This window comes from Clarias gariepinus, chromosome 8 (assembly GCF_024256425.1).
Source record: "Clarias gariepinus isolate MV-2021 ecotype Netherlands chromosome 8, CGAR_prim_01v2, whole genome shotgun sequence".
NCBI classification, from domain to species: Eukaryota; Metazoa; Chordata; class Actinopteri; order Siluriformes; family Clariidae; genus Clarias; species Clarias gariepinus.
The window spans coordinates 20799353-20815116 of NC_071107.1; the positions used below are offsets into that span (position 1 = coordinate 20799353).

General features: G+C 39.1%; 2 protein-coding genes across 2 annotated transcripts in view; one reads left to right on the forward strand and one right to left on the reverse strand.

The window, feature by feature from the left end:
• lrmda (leucine rich melanocyte differentiation associated) overlaps positions 1–7097 on the reverse strand; it is a 254023-nt gene extending 246926 nt beyond the window's left edge. The window contains exons 1-2 of the mRNA XM_053501941.1: positions 6859–7097; positions 6120–6220 (exon numbers count right to left, since the gene is read on the reverse strand). Coding sequence (XP_053357916.1) covers positions 6120–6220; positions 6859–6900 — 143 coding nt within the window. The 5' untranslated portion in view covers positions 6901–7097. The remainder of the gene's footprint in view (positions 1–6119; positions 6221–6858) is intronic.
• Positions 7098–12580: 5483 nt separating this feature from the next.
• Positions 12581–15524, forward strand: znf503 (zinc finger protein 503). Its single transcript, XM_053501940.1, has 2 exons — positions 12581–13222; positions 13626–15524. The coding sequence occupies exons 1-2, from the start codon at positions 12971–12973 to the stop codon at positions 15045–15047; spliced, it is 1674 nt and encodes a 557-aa protein (XP_053357915.1). The 5' UTR covers positions 12581–12970; the 3' UTR covers positions 15048–15524.
• Positions 15525–15764: the final 240 nt, after the last annotated feature.

Here is a 15764-nt window from a genome sequence, read left to right on the forward strand (position 1 = left end):
TTTCCATTAGCAAATCAGCCAGGAACAAACTTGTCAAGAATAATGCATCTAAAAGAAGACTGTATTATTACTCTAACTCCCCGCCCTGTCAACTCGTCACTCCTTGAAGAAATCACTGCAGTACAATTTGTTCTGATAAATTAAATGTGGTTTATCGTTGCATAGTTGGAGTGTAAAAGCTGTATCCCAAATGAAAATGCATACATTACATTTATACTAGAAGATGCTGTCTTATAAGCCAGTTAAGCTTAAAAGAACATTGTATATTTCCTAATATAAGCAAGATATTCAAGGCTGCTCCCAAATATTAGCTCTAAGTAAGCTTGATAGATCAGATATGGAAAATTCTCATTTCTGCTCGAGCATCAATTTCCACTCCCTTTCTCAGCTAAGTGATTTGAAGACCTCATTCCGACAGTTCCCCCCTCCTCACACTCTTTTAACTGACATTTTATCTGCATACTGGTATTGTCGCAGATTGAGCATACCCACAGGACAATGACAGCCCCTTCTTCCTTTGTCACTTCTCATTTTGGTGCTGAGCGATGCCTCTTCCTGACTCATGCCAATAACAGCACCATCAAATAGAAGATTTCACCTAACTTTGATGGAGATAGAGAGCACTTTATACCGCTGACTCTCATTTGTCAATTAACAGGAGCCTTCTGATGTCAAAATGCAAGGGCATGAAAGATACAGTGTTACTCATGATGAATGAAGAAAGACAGCTGAGTGAGACGTAAGCTGCAGAGTAATATCATAATGTGCTTTAGATAGGAATATAAAACGACACTGCTGACAGTCTATACATGGTTTTATTTCATTTCTCAATGTACCCAGACACCTTCCTTTGTCTCCTCACTTTTTTGCATCTGATTACATTTCATCACGACAGGACACTGACACTTAAAACACTTTTAAAAATAAAAGTTAGCATATTTGATGAGTCTTTTAATGATAGAAGCTTTCTTGCAGATCCAGGAAACAATTTCATTGTACTTCAGTACAGCTGATAGATATGATACACAAGTCGAAAAAAATATATATAAAAAAATCTGTTTGCAGACATAGGGCCTTTAACGGCTATGCAAGGAAACATGCTTCTGAGGCTAAAACACATATAAATGGATGGATAGATGGATGAATAGGTAGATATAAAGATACCTTATTGAACCCAAAATTACAATTTTAATTACTAAAATCAGAATTTAAATTAATTCTACAATCAGTTACGATCCTGCTTAAGAACTATAAGACTATGACAGATACATTTCCATATACACAATCCATATCATAATATTAATATTTCTAACCAGTAAGAAACTAGACTGCATTGGAGACAAAGGATAGACCAGCCAGATAGACAATAGAGATGGGGTAAAAATAAATAAATTAATTAATAATAATAATAATAATTATATATATATATATATATATATATATATATATATATATATATATATATACTGACATGTTTCAATATATATATATATATATATATATATATATATATATATATATATATATAATAGTAATAACAAATAAAAAAAACTTTATGGTGTCAGAAATTGAACACTGACACCATAAAGTTTTTTTATTTATTATTACTATTATTAGTTTTTAATTCATGTCAATTCTAATTTGAGGAAGTAATATGTTAGAAATAATCCTACAGGTGGTGTCCTCTAAATTATTAAGACATTGGCAGGTAGTATTCGTAGAAACGAATTATTTGATATGTTTGTTTGCAATTGCAACAATTTATTTTTTAAAAAGTTATGTTTAATCAGGATAGTGATATTAATAGAATCGCATTACAAATCTAATCTGCATCTAGGTATTGTGATAATATCATTTCGGGTGATCCCTGGTGACACCCATACGTAATATATATAAGGTATGCAGCCCATTATGCTATCTAATCCTGTGTTTGTGTAAATTAAATTTATAATTTCCAAACCCTGACTATAAAAAACCTACTAATACTATTTAAGAAAGTGGAACACTTCTTCCATGTTGACTTCAAGCAAGTGACATAAAATCAACATACTGTAGCTGCTTACAGCAGCAACAGTAAGCAAGCAACGCTTTTTTTATGTGTATACAAGAATTCACTATAGATCAACTAACATATATATATTTGCTTAATAGAGCTATAACATTGCTTACACAGTTCACTACATACATAAATATACTTTCCTGGTCACAGTTGGCCGGTAAGCTTGTTGCTAACCAAAGACAAACGTAAAGGCATCTGTGTTTTTTTTTTTCCCCACTTTTTTTTATCTTTAATGTTAAGCTTCGATGCAGCATTGATGCAACAAGTTCACCCATAGTGAAAATAAGTGTGTAAAAGTGTGTGTGCATGGTTCGCTGATAGTTGTCTCATCTGAGATGTTCTCTCGTCTTACCCAGAGTTCACACCAGTTCCACCACAACCCTGATCAGGATATAGCAGTTAAATTATTGTTAACAGGCTTATTATAATAACTGTACTTACGCAGACTATTATTACAAAATAGTGCACTGCCAAGACCCAGTCCTTGAAAGAATCCAAAAATCCCAAATTACCTTTTGTTGGTGCTTGGAACAACACAGAAAGCCAAACTGCATGACCTTCCCCCTAGCCATAATGTACACAGTGAGGCTGCAACTTTATTCAACAAAAGTAATATACTGTGATTCCAAGAGAACACAACACTGATACCATGTATCCTCACTCCCTGACTGTACAGGTACTCATAACCATGATATGCTCATAAATTCCCCAAGCCTGGATGATCCTTCAACCTGACTGTTGATCCAAGCTTATATCTGAGCAGGTTATACGAGCCAGTTCTGATGACAGAGTGGCTATCCTCATCCTCCGTGTATCTGAGACGCATCCTGCTTGCAGATCATCTGGACAGGACTCGACAAGAAAATAAGATCTCCTCCGTTTCCAGCATGCAATAACCTACAGCATCATGCTATATGACAGGCTGCTCCTAAACCCCATCTTGGGATTACTTTTCAAACGCATCATCTGCTAGCTCTCCACACTCTGGCTTTGGACAGGTGCTGCCTCACCATCAGTTTAGTGTTAACCCTTGACAAACAGCATCATGTGATAATGTCTGATAAACTAAATGTGATATCATCTATATGGAAACAGAATCGGCTTCTGACGCGGCTCTTACTAAGTAAAAGTGGAAAAAATATATTGTATAAAACTACACATTAATGTTTGTCCTCTCATTTGTGATGTCATGTTAGGGCATGTCTGTTTAGAATATACTTACACTGACAGCATTGTCTGCACATTTCCTGATTGCCATCACATGAGTGTCTGCATCCCGAATTACAAAATACCATTTTACACTGAACTTAACCTTCAGAAAGCAGACTATACTCTCTTTACTTTTTTTAGGCTGGACTAAGCAATATGTACATACCAGAGGCATTCAAGTCAAACTAAGACTTTTGATTGTGCAGAATAATAGAACACTGGTATGAGAGTAAAAACTTTTATTTCTACACTAATTCACTTATTATTAACTAGTAAGTGTCTTACTAGTGCTTGGATACCATCAAAATAGGAACTTTTCCTAGTATGCTTTAGCCATAGTTAGAAAACCTGCTTTACGTCTGAAACTCTGGCCTATCGGGATCATCTTTAACAGCCTAAAAATGTGGAAATCGCTTGAAGTGAGGTCAGGCCTGTACAGGGAATATGACAATAACTCAAATCCGAGTTCCTATACAGTAAGTGCAAGTGGTGTTGGTTAATAATTGTGTGTACAGTTTCCAAAAACAGCATCTCTTACACAAGTTTTTAATAAACTATCTGTCGATTTTCAAGAATCAGGCTGGGATAGTCATTCACGAACCTGTGGCCTTCTTTAAAACTTTTTGACCATTCACATGTTTTACTGCAACTAAGACTCTAAGCTCGGTATTGTGCTCCGAGTAAGCACTCTGTGAATGTCTATTGGTTTTACGCTGTCGTTGCTAATTAATTTCATCACAAGTCCCCGGATTTATTTAAATGCCCCTCGTACATACACCAGTCTAACATGCCACGTTAATGTCTACCATTCGGTGTAGCCTAAATCAAATTGAATAAAAAATTTAAACTTTAAAAGTCACAAAGACACAAAGTGCAGCTAATCTGGAATAGTTCTTGCAAGAACAGTATTGTCAAGAGCATTTGCAAAACTCCTTAAGCACCATGTTGAAACTGGCCCTCATAAGGACCATCCCAGGAAAGCAAGACAAAACTAAGCTTTGCAGCAGAGGAGAAGTTCATTTAGAGTTACCAGCCTCAAAAATCACCGATTGACACCACCTCGGGATTAGACCCTTTATGAAGGCTCTACAGAGCATAAGTAGCAGACACATCCAAATATCAACTGTTGAAGAAGATCATTGTATATTTTGGAACTAATAACAAACAAACATGGGATTGAACGGTTTTCCAAACTTTTGACTGGTAGTGTACCTTCTCTTGCTATATTTTCATGTCCGTGGCATTCATGGTATAGTGGAACACTCTGCATGACATTAAAATACCTGGATAATAGTAAAGGTAAACAGGGAAACAGAAATTCACTTTTAACTCCTGAACCCACATTTGTTTGTCTTTATCCACTAAAATATCATTGACATAATTAAGATAAAGTCTGTTACGACACTCACAATTCACAAAGAGTGTTCGTTTTGCTTGCAGCAAATGAAAATGCAAAGTCTGATTTTACCAAATGCTGGTAAGCCACTCAGGCTCATTAGGAATATTAATGCACTGATAAGCCCATATTTCTGCACGACACGCTGAAGCAGCACAGGGTTTAACAATTATTAATCTGACAGTCTTGAGCGCAAGGCGAATCAATTAAACGAAAGAATCCACATTTTCAGCACAGATAACTGCCTCAAGACGACAATTTTCACATGACAAAGAGAGGCCCATTCAGAGTCCTTCAAGGCCTGACAGGTCAAGAAAAGAAGTCTGAAACAAAAGCACCTTATAACCATCATCTCTTCTCTTTTAGTTGTCAGATCAACTTTGCTAGTCCTGCTGGTGAAATGGCATTCGCCTCCCCGCCTGCCACAAGGTGCTTCTTCATATCCTGTCAAAGGAATCTTTTATTCTATTTGCTCGGCATTAACATGTCACATTTATTGATCAGACCTTTCATACAGCCACAGCATGCCAGCTCAGAGCCCAGGCCCTTTGATGCCACGATGACATTCCAAACCACATAATGCACGTAATGCAGATATTAAATTGCACTTAATGCAAAATTGTCTACATGCGCAGCAGGTAAACTGAGTCAAACGTTTCATATCCTACGACAATGCTGTCATTTGGGTAAATACTTAGATGTTCTCTCTGACAGTAAGAGACTTCACAGAGTAGATAGACAGATAGATATTTCGACAGACAGACATTCAGACAGACAGATGATTGGATAGATAGATAGATAGATAGACAGATAGATAGATAGATAGATAGATAGATAGATAGATAGATAGATAGATACTTGTACATTGGGTACTACTAGTAACCTAAACTACTCGCAGTATTACACCTTTTGTACCTTTAAAGACTTATACTAAAAAAAATTATACATTTACCTACCTTAAATCATATTTTATGGTATACTATGTTCACACTTTTATATCAAAGATACTTATTTATGGTACAAACGTGATCCCATGAGTGTATCATCCTGGCTATATTTTTTATATAGTACTGTTTGTTTCTGAGCGTGTACACAGGCTGATAGACAGATAGACAGCGTCAGGAATTTCAAAAGGAACGAATGCAATAAAATTGCATTTGCATAACGTTAACCACAAAAATGGTGTAACGGCAAAGCAATAACAAAACAGAAGTGAAGAAAACGAGGGATGTACTGCAGTGAACTTAGAAAACAGAGCGTAATATGGAGATTCAAAAGACACTGAAACAATACATTTAGCTCCTCATTTACACCTCAGCAGAGAATTGTCTTTACACCAAGTGACACTTGTCATTCAAGTACTGCTTCACCTTTCGACCTTTTGACAAGCAACTTTAGACTGTCTGAGTAATGTATTTGTTTATGTTTAACGTGTTGGTGATATAGACACCTTACCTGAGTAGGTTGAAGCTAAGATCTAGTCGTTTCGCAGAATCGCCATACCTAGCTGCAAGAAACTCTGGGATGAGCTCAGAATCATGCCCAATATAAGACACCTTTAATTCAAGAATAAAAAAAGAAGAAAGGCAAAGATTGATCTATAGTCTATATAACAACTAAATACAAGTGACCAACTAATACATTTAAAGTAAATCCATCCATCCATCCATCTAGGATGCCTCTGTGGACCAGCTAGGGAATATAAGGGTATTTATCTCCATATTACAACCATGGTAGACCTTCTGGTCAACATTGACACAATAGAGGCAGTCTGGGAATGCCAATTAGCATAATCTGCACGCCTTCGGACTGTGGGAGGACCCGGGGGAAACCCAGCAAGCTCGAGGAGAACATACAAACTCCAAGCACACAGACCCCGTGATGGGAATCGAACCCGGAGCCTGGAGGTGCAAGGCGACAGTGCTAACCACTGAGCCACCATTTATAGTAAATTGATAAGACAAATATGAATTCCTGTTCAGCTCAGAACAGATCTACTGCTCTACCTGCAATTCTCAGACTGCTGTTTTAATACTCCTAGTCTATTGACGTGCCACTGTTTATTTCATTAGGTCTTATTAAAATTAGTTCTTCATATAAACTCTGATATAAATCCTACGCGACAGATGGTCCTATCAGTCTGTAGACACAGTACACAGTAGCAGTGCCAGTCTCCTGCATGTCTTCTACTCACCTGAGTGCCATTCACAACAGCCCCTTCCTCGCTCTGTGCCATTGCCACTCGCTGACAGCTTACAACGAATTCAAATATCAGAAGCAGACCACAAACCTACTTTCAACGACTACAAAGACTTTCCCCAGTACAAACTTTCGACTTTTTAAACTTTTTATCCCCGCTCTTCGGCTGCTACCGTTTCTAATGTAGCTCTTCCGCATGCTCCGAGTCAGCTGATCTGAGAAGGAAGCGCGCGCGCCACCGTTCAAGCCACAGAGCTGCCGCGTGCGCTGTACAGTAGTTCCTGTGCTCCTGTTCATGTGATGTGGTGTTTGTTACACACACCCACGGACATCTCTTCCCAAGTTAAGCAATGGCTTTGTTACGAAAGTGCGTCTCGTTCAAAAAAAAAATCGTATTATTAAGGTGGCTATTTATGAGCAGTCTGTTTACAGGAGACCAGCTGTTAGACTAGGACTCCTACGACTTGTAGGGTGTAGGATGCTGTCTTCAAGGTTTTGTAGAAACACTGAAAAAGGTGAATGAAAACACAGACAAAATATATAATAATATTATATCACTCACTTATTCATCACCTATTGTATACCACTTTATCCTGTATTCAGGACAGGGCTGGGGAATATACCAGACTTATAGCATGAGACAGGGTACACCCAGGTAGGGTTGCTTTATGTGGTGGTGGTGGTGGTGGTGTGTGCATGTGTGAAACAAGTTTCTGGGAAGTTTGATCCGGCGTTGGGTTGTTCCCCATAACTGAGCTGTTTATATAAAAGCTAAAAGCTGAGGTTATGGTGAAGGCATAGCTCGTCACAAGGGCAGTAAGACAAGTGTGGGGCTGGATCAATGTTTTAATAGAACTACTGTACATAGGGATAAATAGCACACAACCAGATTATACACAGAGGGGTCCAAAAATTATTAAACACTTAATAATTACACAATTCAACAGTTATCTATGCCATTTATTAAAACCTAAATTTAATTATGTCAGCAATGTGTAGCATCAAGTTTTCTTTAAGGATGTCAGTAGTTGCACCATTATTAATGTTATCATGTGACGTGATTTTTTTTTTGTGTATATATATATATATATATATATATATATATATATATATATATATATATATATATATTTTATATGCTGTATAGTATACATGTGTATGTATAAGAGTCGGACAAAAAACATTATACACACTTAAAAAATATATGATGTACTTATATTATATTAATAGAATATTAATAATAACATATCATATTATTATCATATGTCATATGTGTTATTATATATATTTTTCTTAAAAAATAAAGGTTTTCTTTTTCCACACAAATATGGGGTACAAATATGCTTACAGTACATATAAAATTGTCACCTAAGAACACATACTGTAACAGACACATAATGTTGCCAGGTAATGGACATTGAAAAGGGTAATTTAAAAATGTCATAAATCACAGTTCAAGAATTGAAATTATGGACAGGGTAAGGCTAAAGGTTATAATTATTGTTTTCGATTTGCACTCCCGAGTCAAGTCACAAATGTTTCAAAATCAACTGTTTACTGACACTTTTTAAATAATAAAAATAAGCTGTTTGAAAATGTTGCATTAATAAATCCATTCTGAGAGCATCTTCAGCAGTGCCTGGACTTTAGCAAGAGTTATTAGAATTAAACTTTTTGTTAATGCACACCAGCAACCTGTTTAGCATCAAAAGAGGACTAGGTACAAGGAAAAGAACCAGATACCCACAGTAAAATATGGTGACAGATCAGGAGCAATTGGGACATAAGGTTGTGGATGTTGGTGGTTGTTTATGGCATTTTGTGAAGACTGATGACATCATGAATTCTGCTTGAAAGTGCTAGGCCATTACATAAAGCTTAAAAATAAAATTATGAGGCACAGATACTTGCAAATCAATACAGCAAACAAAATCAATATTGATGAAATGTCCATTTGAACTTACTTTATAAAATCTGTGTTCTGAATTGAAAGGGGAAATTCATGAGCATTTAAAAAAAATCACACTATAACAATATAAAAGGGGTCAAAAATGTTCTGCATGCAGAAGTGAACCAAGATCAATCTGCATGTTTTAACCTTTAGACATAACAGGACGTGACTCTGTGATTTATATTTTTTCATGACGGGAATAATTATAATGGCGCAAGAAATTTTTAAACCACTGTTTATCACTACTTACAGTACATAACCCCCTTTGTGTTGATATAAAACTCTGTATGATGATAGAGTTTAAAATATCATTTGTGGGTTTTAATTGTTTTTGTGTGCTATTCGTAACTAATAGTTTTTGTGCAGGGCACAGATTAGTAGTTCTGTAGTTGGTATGCCTAATGAACGCCTCTCTGCTTCTATGATCCTTTTTAAATGAAAAAACTGTATATGCATGTTAGCCCCGCCCCTCATGGTAGGCGACTAGTCACGCGCTTTACTGCGTCACTTAGCTCCTCCCACAAGCGGAAGTTTTGGAGAGTGCGCATACGCATACAGCAGCAAAGCGCGCAGGCTGCAGGTTAGGGTGCGTTACGGTACAGTACAGGCAGAAGTACAATCCTATCACATGACGTTAGAAAGCCTGACTAAATGTACAGGAAATGCAAATATACTGTTAACAATATATATATTTAATGTTTATTTGCATTTCGGAGCGCTGTAGGCTTATAACATCAGGTAATCGTTGCGAAATGTTTCTTCTTGTTTTTATTATATATATTTTTCACTTTATATTTTTGTGTATGTTAGGTAGTGTAAAGGTAATATTGAGTTTTGCAAATATTTACTACTTTCAGGAAGGTGAGGATCAAGCTGTTTTCTTGTGAAAGAGAAAAGAAAAACAACCTTTACATTTTTAAAAGACATTAAAAACTCCAAAAAATTATATACAAAGATGTAATGGTCATATAATTACGAGGCCGGATAAATAGGCCAATTAAACTGTAACCCGCCCAAGCATTATCTTATATCTGATACAAAAATCCGCGTTGTCAATCTTTGCTTTGTTTCATTCACTTTTGCATCAGAATTCTTTTCCGTGTGACTTCCACTTTATACTTTTTAAGTCCACTTTACTTGTCGCTGCAAATAGTTCTTATGTAGATGGGGAGAGCGATTCATAAACATGTCACCGACGTGAAATATATGGAAACGTTTAAAACTTTCTATTTAAATATCATGAATTATGGCCTTGAAAAATGTGTTCCCATTTAAGGGTAATACCGAGTATTTGGTGTCTGCTTCAGAAGCCCATTCGTCATGCAGACAATAAAGAGAGTTTTTTGCCTGGCGCTGGAAATTTATGGCTGCCCTTCTCTGCCCTAATAACTCACGCAGTGTGTCCCAGTCTGACAGGCCCTGCAGAAGAACAGCAGCCCTGTTATCCATCACACCCATCTCTGCATGCTGAGCTGCGAGCTTCTCCTCAGCCGCACTTTAAATGCCCGATAGGAGGGACCATTTGAACGCTTTGGGTTTTTTTTTTTTGTTGCTTGCTTTAGTGTTTTCTAATGCGAAATGAATTTCCTAAGCCTAGTTTCAAGCTGCAAAAAATATAACATACAATAAAGCATAGATATATATTTAGACAGGTCATGTCGGAAAGCATGTGATTTTCATCAGCTTGTTTGCACGAATTCTTTTTGTACATTTGTTCATTAGTTTGTAGTCGAAGATGTTTTATGTTATGGTACGATTATGATCGCATTTTAAAATAGACAAATAGCTAATGTAATAATCTGAATTAAATGTATGTGTGAGTTTTTAATTATTGAATCATAATTATAAAAATCCTGAGTCTTCCACTTTAGCAAAAGTAAAAAAAAAAACTAATGAAATGAATTTGCAGACAATTTACACACTGAATTCGAAAAGAAAAAAAAAAAAGAAAAATACTGTTTTTTTATATATATATATATATATATATATATATATATATATTTATAGCCTTTATATGAAACATACTTCAGTTTATGACTGTCCATTCCAGGATTTCTTGCTCTCCGAGATGACATGTCAACCGGATTAACGCCGAAAGAGATTAATGGCGGAGGCGGGTTGCAATAATAATCGTTTTGTTTGATGTGACAACTTTGATAGGCGTTGATTTACTTACAAACTGATAGGCTTTTAATTGAGCGCCTCAATCCAGTGGGAGATGAAAGGCGCAGCGCATTGAAAAGCTGCCCGGAGCCTCAGCCCTGATTAGCCCAATCAGCGGTGAAGAGGTCATCGCATTTCTCCCCTAAAAAAAACTCTCACACACACACTATCTCCTTAAATACATTTTATAACCCCATCGCCTTTTCGTATGCAAAATACATTTTGATGCATGAATAGCCGAACTTGTGGGTTCATTTTTCTTCTTTTCCTTTCTTACACTCCAAGCGTGCTGATACAGTGCCTCAGGTGACATGCATGTAATTATTGTCTGTGAGTTCAAATTCAGGTAATCTTACATCTGTGCCGAAGAGGTAATATACCCGAAAGCGGAGGACTTGTGCAACTGTGAAACTGTATACTAAAGCAGAAGAAAGAAGTGCACCTGGACGATGTTTAGCTTGAAAAACAGGCCTGGTGCTGTTCGACTTCTCAATACTGAAGAACACCACACAGCCAAACACTCCGAGAAAAACCAATTTATTCCACAAGTAAAAGAACTGTGTTACAAAAATGCATGTCAAATAAATTAAATAAATACATCACACAAAGGCGCAGTGACTACTCATATCCAACAGTTTTAGTACTTTTTCACAGCAACTTAAATAGCTTATTACTGCTTTTTTTATGCACAAAATGTTACATTGTTTACATTAAAAACACTGTACTGCAGTTTACCAAAATATTTATTAATAAAGATTTTAAAAATATTTTGGGTGCATTTCAAGTATACTTACTTTCCGACATGAAGTAAATAGGAGCAGGGTTGATTTCCATGTTTTCCCGCATCTGCTTTTGCATTCCCTCCCTTCCAACCGGGGAAAAAAAAAACCAAGAGGACTGTGCCGCTCGTATTAAGTGTCTCTGTACCAAGGTGCTTCTTTTTCATTTGCCCTTTTCTCAGTCACCCGCAGCTTGTAATCAGCTACAAGAGCTGACATAAATCAGCAGCAGGATTGACAGCGACTGACAAATAGCTGATTGATTGCGGTCGAGCAGAATTGACAGTTGACTGAGGGGTTGGGATAGAAATAGAAGGGCGGGTGTATATTATGCTGAAAACATGTGACATTCCCATCCCTCTATCACTGCATTGGTCTGCTCCTGTCAACGCGTGTCTGATTGGGGAATTCAAACACCACGCGGTGATCTTCTGTTGCACGTCTGACTTCTCGTCAAATGAACAGAGGAGAGAGACCGCATTTTTTTATGTTAGGCTCACAACTTGGGTATATTTTTTTCTTAAACTCATAATAGCTACAAGATAACTATTCAACATGCATGCTCAGAATTGTCTGAGGAGTTTGTACTCATCTGGTCTGTAACATCAAGAGTAAATAGGGAACATATACACCTGGCATCTTCCATAAGAATTAATGGCTAAATCATGGTATCAGTTAATAGATCGGAACATAAATAAACGCAGGGTATAATGTTAGGTACATTGTCTATTTAGCCTAAGCTGGAAAATAAGGGTGAGCGCTGCCGCTTTGAGAAAGTGCGGCGTGCACAAGAACCAAAATATTTTGCAGAATCTCCTCCCCCAAGCTGTCAAAATAGAGGCGCTGGAGAAAGGAGAACGTCACATCCCCTTGACCCTCCAATCACCTCGGGGTCTCATTTGATTGGAAGGCGGCAAGGGCTTTAATCTCAGACTAATTCAGTTGCTTTTGAAGTGAAAATTTCGGGCAGTTCTCTTCTCGGGCTGGGAGGAGTAGCGCGTGGAGCTGCGAGGGTAGGCAGAGCAGAGCGCGCAATGCCTGTGGTGTCACGCGCAGCACTGGATCGGCGATAGCCTCGCGCTGTGCGTCTTCCTTCCGCCACGAGCGAACGGATTATACGAGTTTGTCTTTATTTTCGGGTCGTTTTCGAAGAAGAAGTAGTTCTTGATGCATAGGACGAACGAAACGCCGACAGAATAAATGAGAATTGGGTCATGAGCACATCGCCCTCTGCTACTGCTCTAAGAAATAGCGATACCGATTTAGCCTGGGAAAGCTGCAGTTCTCGGAATAACAGCTCAACCATAAACAAGCCTTTTCTCAATCCTATCCCTCCAACGGACCCTTTACGGCAAGCCAAGCGACTTCCCATCAAGGTTCTGAAAATGCTGACGGCGCGCACGGGACACATTTTGCACCCGGAGTATCTCCAACCTTTACCGTCTACTCCGGTTAGTCCTATCGAGGTAAGAACATTTCCTTTAAAATAGATCGGAATCCATTATTGTTTTTTGCGGAAATGATAGATCGTCTCTGCTGATACACAAATGACTTCTATAATGCCTAGCCCGTGAGAGACTAAATGAATACAGGCTGTACTGCGTATTTCTTGTAAATGTAGTGATTTCACACGCTCCGTGTTCTGCCTGCTCATGCGGATATTTCCCTGACTGTGTTCCTGACACAGTGTTCCGCGATGTCTAGCGCACTTTATTCTCCGACACAAAAATAAAACAAAACATGAGCTGTAGTATAAGATATCAAGTTACCGTGTGTTTGTTGATGTGTGTGTGTATTAAACTCAGATATAATGTTTGGATATTTACTCAACGGGTTCGTGTGTTTGTTTGTTTTTGTCTATTCTCACAGCTAGATGCAAAGAAAAGTCCGCTGGCTCTTCTTGCGCAGACGTGTTCTCAGATCGGTAAACCGGACCCTCCGCCTTCGTCTAAACTCTCCTCGGTCACATCAAACGGATCTAGCGAAAAAGAGACAAAGTCTGGTCCTTTAAAACTGAGCGACATCGGCGTGGAAGATAAATCGAGCTTCAAGCCGTACTCCAAACCAGCCGATAAGAAGGATTCGTCCTCGGGGGTTTCTAGCGGGGAGAAGTCTGGTTTCCGTGTGCCGAGCGCCACCTGCCAGCCGTTCACCCCCGGCACGGGCAGCCCGAATTCCAGCACTTCTGCTTCCCCGATGCCGTCCGACGCCAAAGGAGAGAGGGATGAAAAGAAAGAAGCTGACTGTAATAAAACCTGCAGCACGGACGCCTCTGGAGCTACCGGTGTCAGCCACAGCAGGATAAGCGTAAGCTGTGGTGGAATTAACGTGGAGGTCAACCAGCACCAGGAGACCACGTCTGGATCCAAGGCCGCTACGTCGGAATCGTCTTCTTCGGTGTCTTCCGCTTCCTCGGCGGCGGTTCTGGGGTCTGGTCTTGTGGCACCCGTTTCTCCGTACAAGCCGGGACAGACAGTTTTCCCTTTACCACCTGCCGGCATGACGTACCCAGGAAGTTTAGCCGGGGCCTACGCGGGCTATCCTCAGCACTTCCTGCCCCACGGTGGAAGTCTGGTGAACGCGCAGCTCGCCAGCTCCCTCGGCGCAAGCAAAGCTGGATCGAGCCCCTTAGCCGGAGCTTCTCCACCGTCCATCATGTCTGCCAGTCTTTGTAGAGACCCGTACTGCTTGAGTTACCACTGTGCCAGTCACTTAGCGGGCGCGGCCGGTGCCTCGTGCACGCACGACTCCGCCGCCGCGGCCCTTAAGTCCGGATATCCGCTCATGTACCCGACACATCCTTTGCACGGCGTGCACTCCACGCCACCGTCTTTCGGCGGACACCCTTTGTACCCGTACGGCTTCATGCTCCCCAACGACCCATTGCCTCACGTGTGCAACTGGGTGTCAGCAAACGGGCCGTGCGACAAGCGCTTCTCGTCCTCAGAGGAACTGCTTAACCACCTGCGGACGCACACAGCCTTCACCGGCGCCGACAAGTTGATCTCGGGTTACCCGAGCTCGTCGTCCCTTGCCAGCGCTGCCGCCGCGGCCATGGCGTGCCACATGCACATGCCACCGTCCGGAGCGCCTGGAAGTCCCGGCACACTCGCGCTGAGGAGTCCGCATCACGCACTCGGACTAAGCAGTCGCTATCACCCGTACTCTAAGAGCCCGTTGCCTACTCCCGGGGCCCCGGTGCCCGTTCCCGCCGCAACCGGTCCTTATTATTCTCCATATGCACTGTACGGCCAGAGACTCACTACAGCGTCAGCTCTCGGTTACCAGTGAAACGGACTCACACACCCTAAAATTTAGAGCTTATAAAGATTCAAATATAAAGACTTTTATATCAACGCACCACTGAAGGACTGGATCCGTGGACTCCACTGTATTTATTTATGTCAGCTTAAAGCGGACAATAACACAAAAGGAAAACTATTTGAGCAAACTCAGAAGTGCATTATGTTTAAATCTCAGTAGGTAAAAGTAAAACACATGTTAGAGTACTAATAAAATAGGGGTTCTTCAGTTCAACATTCATTTGAAATTGCTATGATTGTATTGTACGTTCTTATTTAATGTCTCATTGAAAAAGGAAATAATTTACATTTGCATGTTTGTTTTTTAAAACCCAAATTGTCCGCATAATTTTAAATTGCCGTTATTTTTCAGGCGTATACCATGGAGAGAGAATTGGTATTTTTTTGTATGTATTCTGGAAAAAAAATAAGAAACAATTCTGTTCCATAAATGTGTCCCCAGTATTCTTTAATCGTCGAATGCTATTTACATTACATATGTGGCTATCCAGATTTGTATTTCATTTTTATTTAATCAATCACAAAATATATTAAATGCATTCAAATTTTGCGGTACAAAATATGCTATTCATCATATAAACACCGCAAACCATGATTAAATATAGCTTTAATATTTTATTATTAGATAAGTAAGATCTTGTACGACAAAGAAGATGGAGACTTTTTAGAATTTTTATCTCTTGAT